Genomic DNA, 12,590 nt, shown 5'->3' on the forward strand with positions numbered 1-12,590 from the left:
GCTTTCTCAAATGCATAACATCAAATTCTATCTTTGTATTATAAATTAGAAAAAGACTCTCTTTCTAATTGTATACATCACATTCTCTACTAGTAATTAGATCTGTCAATGTATGATTGTATTGTTAATAGAATATAACCGGCTGATAAGAATATCAGTGAAAATATTCATACTTTATCTTACAACATGTGTTTTATTATTACAAACATAAATTACAAATTTTGAGTATAACAACACCTGATATTCAAATAACTCATACCTCTGAAATGAAGTGAAATAATGGAGAGAGAGAGAGAGAGAAATGGGGTTTAACGTCCACTCGACACAACTAGGTCATTTCGGGACTAACATATGGTTTAATTTTATTTCAATAATTCGCTTGCGCGTAGAGGTCTTTAGCAGTGGGAGGAAACCGGAGTGCCCGGAGGAAACCCACGAGGTTGAGAAGGCGCCCCTATCTCCATGCCACATACGCTCACACCAGGGCTCGAAACCACAGCCGCAAGCCAGAGGTGACCGGCCAGCCAGAGGTCTAAGCGCAGCACTCTAGACCACTAGGCCATCCCAACCCCCCGTGAAATAATGGAAAATGTTATGTTTTTAGTAATTTGTGTAAAAATGAGTATGTTTGAATTTATAGTTTATTTTATCAACAATAGAGGAAGTAATATATCAACCATTGTTAAACTTGACACCTCTTATCATCTATCTATTATGCTTTTATTCTGATAGAATTTTCTTTAACTTCAAATTCCAACTCTACAGTTTTCTTGCATTTCATTAATTCTTCATTTCAAACTTCCTGTTTCTTTATGGTTTTTTTTTGTGCTGTGTACACCTTAAGATCTGAACTGGAATGTGGGAGGTGGTGGATTAACAAACCAACAGTGAGGCTGATGTCCCCCCGCCGAAATTCCAAAATAAATAGATGATACATCAATAACATATTAATTAATCGCACATTTCTTTTCAAAAGAATCGAGCAATCAAACTATACACTAAGTTTCATCACTCTCTATCAGATAGAATCAAGATTATCTTGTCCCAAAGCATTGACCAATGAAATTTATTAGCTCTGCTTAGCTTCAGTTTGAAATGTTAATCATTGAACTCAGTCAAGACATTCACCTAATGAACATCTACATCAAGTTTAAACATTCTAACTTAATTACAATGAGAGTTATTGTGTTCCAAAGTTTCGACCAATCAAATTGTTTATTGCTCTGCTTACCCGGAGCAGAAAATGCTCATTATCTAACTTAGTCAATGTATTGATGTTATGAAACTATACACCAAGTTTCATCACTCTCACTTCTAAAGTTATTGTGTCCCAAAGCATCAATCAATCAAATTGCTTATCTCTGCTTACCCTAAGCAGAGAATTCTCATCTTTGAACTCCATCAAGGCATTCACCTAATAGAACTCCATCAAGGCATTCACCTAATAGAACTCCATCAAGGCATTCACCTAATAGACACCTACGCCAAGTGTGAACATTCTAACTCAATTAGAATGAGAGAGTTATTGTGTTCCAATCAAATTGCTTATCGCTCTGCTTACCCGGAGCAGAAAATGCTCATTATCTAACTTAGTCAATGTATTGATGTAATGAAACTATACACCAAGTTTCATCACCCTCACTTAATTAGAACCAAAGTTATCATGTCCCAAAGCATCAGCCAATCAAATTGCTTATCTCTGCTTACCCTAAGCAGAAAATGCTCGTCTTTGAACTCCATTGAGGCATTGACCTAATAAACACCTACACCAAGTTTGAACATTCTAGCTCAATTAGAAAGAGAGTTATTGTGTCCCAAAAAGTGTGACGGACAGACAGATGGGCGGACATACAGACAGACGAACCCATTTTAATAGTAGAAGGGTTGCTAGACTAGCCTTCAGTCTAAGAAAAATACTAGTTATCAAATGATAATGTACTATTTTGACAATTATTTTTCTATATACTGGACACAAGGAGGGGGGGGGGGTGAGAGAGAAATCAGATCTTCAACAGAATTTTTTATAATGCATAACATCTCATATGCATCAACTATTCACGTGACCTTATGATTCAAGTCAATAAAAAAAAATGGCTTAAAACAGCAACCCAAAAGGGCATTCTGCCAAACTCCAAAAACAACAAATGTAGAGAGGTGCTTATATATAACTTTGGAGATTTTCTCCAGGTTGTAAAAAGAAAATCACAGAAATCAATAACAGCCATATGTTCTTTTCAAATGCCGGATTTTCCAGAAAGTATCCCTTTTTTTCTTTTATTCTTGCAGATTTGGTGGCATCTCTCTAGTAGAGTTTTTCAATCAAGTTTTTGTGGTGAGTTTAATCTTACTATTTGTTATACATGTTATAAAAACACTGGGTTTGTCAAAAATAAGAAGAAAAAAGTATGGTACATTAGAGGTGGTTATAGGGAGGGGTTTTACAATAATATTCATCTAACCTCCCTATTCATATACTGTTAACCTTAGAATATAATGTGATTTTTAAGTAAACACATCTTGCTCTTAAATACAAACAATTTTACCACTGCAAAATCTAATGCATGTGTTTTCTCCAATTTTACTGGGAGATTAAAGAGCGAGAGACAAGGAATTCTCAAATATAAAACAAAAATTTGAATAATAGTAATACTACCTGACCTGACTATACATTTAAAAGGAATTTATGGTCAAATACCACAACTACATGTGGGAAAATGTCTTAAAAATATGACTGCATGCAAAATTAAAGACAGATTTGCAAATCCATTGCTAAGTAACACACATTTTCAAAGAGAGAGAAAGAGAGAGAGAGAGAGATGGGGTTTAACATCCACTTGACACAAACTAGGTCATTTTGGACTAACATATGTTTCAATTTTATTTCAATTATTCGCTTGCACGTAGGGGTCTTTAGCAGTGGGAGGAAACCGGAGGACCCGGAGAAAACTCACGAGGTTGGACAGGTGACCCTACTACTTGTCAGGTACAACCAAGTAATCGAAACCCCACCAGTTGACTCAATGACTGACTGTATGATACAGCACGCGCGCGCATGCTAACCATTCGGCCATCCAACCCCCCCTACACGTATGTATGTGTAGGCCAGTGCTTGGACTTTCAGGGTAAAATATTTTTAATGAATCGGCATCTATTAAAGATGCATTATGGGAGATTTGATAACGAGTTGGCAGTTCTCATTATAATAGTTAGAAACAGATAATGTAAAGGCAATTTGCTGAAAATTTCATTCAAATTGATCCACTATGAACTGAGAACTAAGCGGTTGAAATTTCTGGCTAGCCTTGATCATCATTACTAAAGTCAGTACGATAAACAGCATAGTCTTGATTATCCATTTAATCATTAAATCAAGAAGGAAAGTTATGCAGTAAATCGGCTCATAATCCACTAAAGATTGCAGGCTAGCGATGCCATCTAGAGTTGATTATGGTCTGGATAGGTTAATTAATGTCTAATTAATAATTTAGATAACATTTCAGGCCTAAAGAAAGATCTGCAATAGACAGATTCAGCTCTTGCATAATGTATGTTTAAGCTTTCTAACTGATAAACATTTTAAAATCATGGCAAAACAAGTTGGACACCAACACAATGTATCGGTACCTTTTAGCTATATATTTAATGACTTCCTTACTAACACCCTGCCACCATTTAAATCACACAAACAACATTATAATATGCCTGGTTTCAATTGAATGCATGTTGAACCAATATGAAACGGGACCCGAAAAAAATTTAGAGCTCATTGTTCTAATATTACATTAACAAATACAAAATTCAAGATTTCTGTTGGCCGGCATCGTTGTCATAATCTACTCTGTTTTCAAGACAAAAAAATTTAAAGCAGAAAAAAAAATACAAAATACTGTCCCTCCTAATAAAACAAAAGACACCCATATTGCGCCCATATGTATTGCAAGAAGTCATGAACTAGAATGACATTATGAAACAAATATTAGCTTCACTATATAAGCTTTGTATGATAATAGCTTGCAGGTGCTTGCTATTCTATATTGTTTATAAACTAACTTATACGTTTATATATTTACATCTATAGCCTTTTTATACCTGACACAACATCAAACAATGGTATTACTTTACAATTTACTGTGCATATAAAATACCAGCAACCTTCCAACAATAATATATCTTTTATGTATATACCTCACAACTATAACCATTACTTTTAACCTTTATAGTAAATGCTTTCATAATGCAAATTGAGTTTTTTTCTCAAATTTCCTATTGTTTAAAGCTTACCACACACCTTTACAAATCCATATAGACAATAAAAAAGATTTTGATTACATACATATTTTATTGACATATTTTTTTCAACCCACTTCGATCAGTTATAGTTATGGACAATTAAAAAGATTTTCATTACATACATATTTAATTGACATTGTTTTTCAACCCACTTCGATCAGTTATGGGGCTGCAAATATATTTTGTACCATAAACCACCTATTATAACCATGCAAAATGATTACATATAAGTCGTAGAATTTGTAAAATTCTGAGATTTCTACTACCAGTAGAGACTTTCCATATTAGGTATGATGACAGTCAAATGCCATCAAAATTTTACTGCAGATTTAGTATACTCGGGAGCAGAAAGGGATAGGGACCATAAAGTCTACTTTACTCATCACATATTTTATCATTTCAATGTATGTAATCTTACCTTTTAGGCACATTTTCCGTCTTTTAAAATCCAGAACTGTTAAATTAGATGCTGAGAAAATACTGATATTCATTTGTAATGTGACATCCACCTCTGCAGACATTTTACCTGAACATGGAAAACTAACCTGGAAGACTGAAAATAAAAAAAGAAATACTCAAATAAAGTTTAATAGAGAATAATGATTGGAATGGCAGGAAGGGAAATCATTACTTTTTACAGGTTTATGAATTTGAAGAATAAGACTGTGCTTTAAAAGCAAAATACTCCAAAATAAGAGACATATAAAGATGAAATGGGGTTTAACATAAAACTTGTCTGAACCAACTGGACTATAAATGAAGACAGGAATATGAAGTGAGAGAAATTCCAACTGTCAAGGGTTCGTTTACGTGCACTCCAACATGAACACAGGTCCTCAATTTTTGTCTAGTGCAAACTGACTTTTAGTTCATACACATTAAAATGTGTTTTAAAAAAGCATATCAGTCCAAAAATAATTAAAATCGATCAAGTGCTGGATTGATCACTTATAATAATTTTGTGATCAATATGATTTTTGTTAAAGTTACTTTTATTGTATGGTTTAAATATCTATATTTGCCTTTTAGTCTGGAATACTGGCCCTTTCTATGAATGACATCCTGTAGTCCAAAAAACAAGATGCCTTTGATTCATATAAAATCAAAGTGTTGATTTATATGATTCATGTTACTTTGATAAAAAGATAAAAAAATTTCCTTAAGGTTAACGGAAATTGGTTTTCCTTTTACATTTGGTTTCCCAGTTTGACAGCAAAAACAATGATACCTTACCTGATAAATTATTGGGAACCTGCCCATCTTTACTTATATTAGCACTAGGTTGATTCATTGCTCGTGGGTTACTTACAGTAAAACCCATTCTATAAAACATCTAAAATAACAAAACAATAATTATACACAGTTTGTTTATATTTAGTATTTGACATTCTCTAATGATAAAAGGTGAGTACATTGCAACAAATCCCACAGGTGATTGACACAATATAGATACGTGTCCTTTTAGATAGATGTTAAATAGTAGATTCTGTCTTCAACATCCTGTGCCCTTCTTCATATTTTGGAAGGTACAGGGATATTGGAAATCAAGAACAAAACACTAGTATTGTACATTGTTCAATTACAAACTACTACTACTACTAATTTTTTAAACACAACATTATCAAAGCATCTAAAGACTGAAAATAGTTCAAGACGTATGAATGATTGAAGTTTGAAAAAAAAAAGCTTCACAAAGATATCTTGAATTGTTTCTAAGATGTACTGCAGAATAATAATTGCATACCAAAAACTCAATCAGATTTGATCCCCAACACAAAAATTATTCCACTGAGAACATTCATATTAGCAAAAGGCAATAGGCTGATACGTGTACATAGTTCCATAAAGAAATCTTAAACAATTCATGGGATGTGCTCTGGAACAATAATTGTGCACTAAGTACTAAGCAAAATCTTCAGCAGGGAAACATGAAAGTTATTTGACAGGTAAATTCATAAATAACAGTTTGGCATGGGATAATAAGGAAAATCACAAGGAATATTTCTGTGGAGACCTGCAAGCCCAGCAGACCAAATCAACAATTGAGTTGATTGCTGATGTGATTGTCCTCTAACTACAAATTCTACTTATATTATAAGCTTAATTATAGTTGAAAAGAACTACCAGAATCTGATTCAAGATCTTATGGTCATAAAATTCAATTTAAATATAGCAGTAGTCACATAACAACCACCCTCCACACTTCCGCAAATAACAAATCAAAATAAATAATGATCTGATGAGTAGAACTTTGTACTTACAGCTGGACTTTCTTTCAAGTTTTGCCATGTAAAATAAATATCTTCTACATCAGCAGGTATTGGTAAATTAAAAGAAAGAGCATAATTGTTGATGATACCATTACGTACATAATACAATTCTGCCGTAATACCTGAAATAGATAAATTATCTGATTAATTTAACATTTTAAAACTTCCAAGTTTATCCAAAGAAAACTTAGCTCCACTGCACATAGTGACTGAGGCTGATGTCCCCTGCCTCAATCCCAAAGTGGATGACACTCATAATTACATTTGTACTTGCACATTTATCTTTTGTATAAAGCATTACAATCAAATTGTTCATCTGTCTGCTGAACCTGAGAAGAAAATGCTCACTATCACACTTAGACCTAAGTTTCATCACTCTCCATCAATAGATTAGAAGCAGAGTATTGTGTTTCAAATCAAATAGTTCATCTCTGCTTAACCTAAGACCAACAGGAGGAAAGCTGCTTAGTCTGAGCAGAATATGTGCACCATCAAGCTCTGTCACAACATTAACCTAATGAATTATTAGAATATTACACTTGAAATAAAGCAGAGTTATTGTGTACCAAAAAGTATGACACACAACCCCATTTTGGTAGTCACCAGCTTTCTTCAAAAGACCAAGGACAACCATTACATACATATATATTCATTATAATCATACTATAATAAATCAACAAGTCTGTATGCTTTAAATAACAGATCTACTTTCCCCAATGAGTTTCTATGAAAAAAATAAAAAGATGCTAAGAATTATGGAAAAGAACAGAATTTGTTAATCAACTCCTTGTTTATCATTGATTGATTAATGTGTATAGAAAAGGAAGGGTTTATATATTTCAGTTTATGATTTTACCCATTAACCAAGAACTCAGTAAGCTTACATGATGATAAAAAATTTTCAGAATTTTCAGTAAAATACTGATTCAAAATCTGTACTTGGAGGTCTTAAAATTCCAAAATTTCAATGATTTTCATAATTGTGAGTTTGAAATATGGCTGTACAATTGAAACTAAATAAGCTGCAAGCATCAGTCTGTCTAGACACACAAGCTAGGCCCAAATTACATTGACAATTTCTATTGTCAGTGTCTGGGTTATGTCTTGTTTGTCATTTGGTTGTTCCAATATATTATATTGGATGGAGAGCAATTTTCTCATTTAAAGTGCCATTTATACAGTCACTGTAACTCAGGCATCATTGAATCTTGTGTATCTAGCACTAATTTCTTTCACATTCGTTTAATATCAAATCTTTGTTTAAAAAATCGTTTATAATCACCAAAAATCATCTAATTTGTACTTGTGTCCAGTTTAAAGCTGACTGATTAATTTTGATAATGAGTGTCCAATTTACAAGTATTTAATTTCCTGAGCACTATTCAAAAATTAATCATTATACATCATTAATTAATTGGGTTGTTTATTTTTTAACAGTGATTGAGAAATTAAACAAGCTTGTAAATTGGACACTCATTAACAAAATTGAATGGTCAGCTTTAAACTGGACAGAAGTACAAATTAAATGATTTATGGTGATTTTAAACAGTTTTTATGAATTTTTAAATAAAGATTGGATATTAAACGAATGTGAAAGAAATTAGTGCTAGATACACAAGATTAAATGATACCTGGGTTACAGTGAGTTGTTTCTCTTCAAATATTTTTTTACAAAATATTAAAACTTTCTTTAATTAACATGGTCAATTTGAGTGGGCATTAAGGTTTAAATGATACCCTTTCATAATTTTTTAAAACCAAACAGTGTAAAATTATGATTTTTATGAATCTGAGTAATGAATTCAAAAAGATGAATGTAATTTCTATAAAAATTGAAAAATTTATTATTGTCACTTTAAGTCTGCAAAATCTATTGTCTATAAAAAAAACTGTTAAACTTATGTAAATGTTGCCAAAATCATCGTAAAGTTTAGCTAACTTAACTAGCACCTGGTTGGCGTTCACCAATGGAAACACTTCAATTTACCTAATCTGTCATCCAGTGATTTATCTACAAAAACAGACAGCACTTGATTGAAGAATTAAAAATACAAGAAGAGGCAAGGAAAGCATTTATATACACCCCATTCTTTCACCTGCTAAAATCATTCCTTTGATTTGAGTAGATACACCTGACGTTTCCACTACGTAATGATTGACCTAACAGTAAAACAGCTCATAATGGTCATCTTCACAGGATAGTAACCTCACCTGTTTGGAACCAATCACAATCTTTGTTTTATACATGCTAAATAAAGTGAACAAATTAGGTGTTCTGGAGAACAAGGGACTTCTGAGGATTCTAAATCCAATCCATCTTGTTGAAAAGTTAATGATTCTTTTTGTGCTCTTCTTATTGAAAATGGCTAAGTCCAAATCAATCAGAGAATACAACAAAAGTATACATGCTCAATGGCAAAATTCATCTGCATACCGGCCTATGTTTTTAAATTTACTATTCAGTACATTTTCCGAGATTATAGTGGGACATATTCATATATGTTTCAAACTAAATAGCTATTTACTGAAAATACTTCTTTGACCCATCCTGAACATTGATTCAAACAAAATCTTTTGGTATAAATTTGTGATCACAATTTAGAAAGAATTACGAAATGCTATATTGCACATTATATATCAAGATTTTGGATTACATACAGGAATAGGCAAATTTTATAAATGTAAGACTCTTAATAGGAATTTATGTGGGATCAAAGAACATCATGTAAACATGTTGTAAAGGCACTTCTACTACATCTACAAGATAAAAATCAATTACGAGGTGTCAAGAGAAATGTTCCCCTGGCCAATAAACTAATTAATTTATCATCGTGAGATATGATGTCTCACTAACTCTTTACTAGTGGACTATATTTGATGAAGCTTTTATCCATAGCTTTCATCTGAAGATTAAACTATTTTCAAATAACCACATCTACATCAAGCCTTGACTAGAGTGATTATTAAATTCTATAATATTCCAATCTCAGACTTTCAGCAATTACAATACTCTTAAATCACGTAAATGCTACCATGACAATTAAAAAGCCAGTGAACAGAAACATTTCTTGGGCATAGTTCAATATATATCGGTAGCTGGTTTCACAAAATAATTTTGTTCTATTAAAACCCCTAAACCATGTTTTAAGGATAAAAATATGCTTTTATCTTCCAAGGAAAAATATGATTTACATACAAATACTATAGCAGAACTATGTAAACTTAAAAGGAAGAAACTTTGAAAATTCAGTTAACATAGACGTTAAATACATTTCCAGAATATTGTTTTTACTATTTTTTTCAGGTGTTATTACTAATTAAGAGTAAATAAATCTGTTAGCACTTCACTATAAACCTGATGACTGATGCAGCACAGAGAGAGACAAGTCCATTTTTTTGACATCACAGACTCAAAAATCATTTCATCTTCAGTTTATCTTAAGGGTTTGTTTAATGTAAATGATACATTCAAATAACAGATATCCCATGTCTAAAAATTATAATCATATTAACAGAACAAGAAAAACTTGTTCTGGTTTGACAGTTCAAATTGTAAATGGATTAAGGAATTAGTACTTATTAACTTAATCATATACTAGAACCTCTAGTTGTACCCCCTGGTGTTACAGCTGCTAGTTATGTTGTGGACATGGTAAACATATTCATGTCTTGTGTCTAGGATTCAAGAACTACCACAGTATGTTTTTACAGGCTAAAAGATCAAATCTTTGACAGTTTCTAGCCTGCAGGGAATATCAAAAAATATAAGGAATATGAAGAAACATGCACTTTATTTGACTGTACGGTTACTGTCAATAGGTACGATGAGTTCAAATGAAACAAAATGTTATTCTAATTAAAATTTCATTCTTTTTTCCACTAAAGAAAAAAAATCATAGATCTGACAGCTTAGTACACACATTTCCACTTCACATATACCTTAAATAAGTAATGCATTTGAGTTTAGTACATGTACATCTGAAATAGGGAGCCACGGTGGCTCAGTGAGTAGGACATTGGTCGTTGGCTCATTAACCTGGAGGTCCCATGTTCGATCCCTGCGTAGGCCAAGGAAATTCATCTGGATTTTCAGGGGTGGTTCCCCCTTGTCAGTGGTATAGTGCGGAGGGCCTGGCAAGGGACAATGTATACTCGTTTGGATAGGACGAAAAAACGAGGTCCTGTGTACACATTGCTGTGCACGACACACATAAAAGAACCCTTGACAGTTGGAATTCGAAATAAGAGTAAACCATAGCACCGCTGTCCGTGCAAAATTTCCCTCATAGCACACTGCATGCCCTTCTTCATTAGCCCAGCAGGAGCAGAACAGTAGGATGTCAAATTCCATTTCATTTCACATCTGAAATATTGAAATTACAGATTTTTCCTAACACTACTTAATTAAAACTTTAAGTCACGAATTTTAAATTTAATTTAACATCATTAAATGGTCTGAATTGTTGAAAATATAGATTTTTACTGACCACTAAAATAGATAGTCACATATATTTAAAAAAGAATGGTTCCTAACTGCCACCTTAGGAGTGCTAGCAACATTGCAGGACATCCTAGTTGCTGAGCCAGTTCCTAACTCAATGTACCACACCCAGTTTTTAAAGTAAAAATTAGAAAGCATTCAAAGCTACCATCTGAAAGTTTGAATAAATTCCATTGAGAACGTTTTGTTCCATTGCATACACAAGATTTAACAACCAAAATGCCAACAGAAAGATAACTTCTCTGAACATGTTCAAAATTTTAATCTGATAATTTTTAATTCGATATGGTTCCGTCAAAGATTTGAAAGTAAACAGGCAGATAACTGTGACCAGCAATCAAAAATTCTGATTTTTGATCAGTTTCATACTAAGGCCCAAATGAATAAGACCACCAGATGTAAGATAGGTTGCCAGGCAACGAAACATATGCCCATAGCAGCTAAATCGTCCGAGCAGTTGACAAGGGTTGTCACATATTTATTCTTTTGAAGGTAATTTTGGGCATTTACAAGACAATTTCATACAGATCAGATTATAATTAATATAATCTTTGTCATTTGAGGGTTCACGAGGTTCTACAAACTAAAACAAGGGCTTCAACTCTGGAAGTAATTTACAGAAAATTTTGAATTTGACAGGCTTTTTTGTTTTACTAATTTTTAAAAATAATGCACAGAAATTTCATAACTCTTGTCATTTGAACGTTCACAAGGTTCACAAAGTAAAACAACGGCCATAACACTAGAAATAATTGACGGAAATTGCTGAAATTCAATAGACCTCCTGTTTCACAAATTTAATGATGCATAAATAAATTTCATACATATTGGATGATAACTTTCATCAATCGAGCATTAACAAGGTTGAAAAAAGTGAAATAATGGCCATACCTCCAGAAGTACATGTAATTATTTTAAATTGCTGAAATTCAAAAGGCTTTGTGGTTTCACTAATCTAAATGATGCATATAAATCATAAATTTCATAGAGATCGGATGATAACTTTTGAAGGTATAACAAAGTGAAACAAGGGCCATAACTCTTGACCGAGTAAACGAAAATTACTGAAATTCAATAGTTTTATTCTTTTTACTATTTTAAATGACGCATATAAATTTCATACAGATCGGCATATAACTTTAGATGTTGGAGCATTCACAAGGTGCAACAAAGTGAAACAAGGGCCATAAGTAATAAACGTAAATTGCTGAAATTCAATAGTTTTCTTCTCTTTACTGCATAAATTTCATACAGATCGGCATATAACTTTAGATGTTAGAGCATTCACAAATGGCAACAAAGTGAAACAAGGGCCATAACTCTAGAAGTAATAAATGGGAATTGCTGAAATTCAATAGGTTTCTTCTTTTGGGATTGGAGCATTCACAAGGTTCAATAAAGTAAAACGAGGGCCAAATGGAAATTGCTGAAATTCAATAGGTTTCTTCGTTTTACTAATTTAAATAATGCATATAAATTTCACAAAGATCGGATGATAACTTTTAGCGTTAGAACATACAAAAAGTTCA

The 12,590-nt window shown here is 32.6% G+C and overlaps 1 protein-coding gene across 1 annotated transcript in view; it reads right to left on the reverse strand.

Annotated features, from left to right (window-relative positions):
- Positions 1-12,590, reverse strand: part of LOC126821554 (tyrosine-protein kinase RYK) — an 80,074-nt gene that overhangs the window by 36,148 nt on the left and 31,336 nt on the right. The window contains exons 2-4 of the mRNA XM_050550012.2: positions 6,552-6,682; positions 5,524-5,623; positions 4,709-4,843 (exon numbers count right to left, since the gene is read on the reverse strand). Coding sequence (XP_050405969.1) covers positions 4,709-4,843; positions 5,524-5,623; positions 6,552-6,682 — 366 coding nt within the window. The remainder of the gene's footprint in view (positions 1-4,708; positions 4,844-5,523; positions 5,624-6,551; positions 6,683-12,590) is intronic.

The sequence above is a fragment of the Patella vulgata genome, chromosome 1, assembly GCF_932274485.2.
Source record: "Patella vulgata chromosome 1, xgPatVulg1.2, whole genome shotgun sequence".
NCBI lineage: Eukaryota > Metazoa > Mollusca > Gastropoda > Patellidae > Patella > Patella vulgata.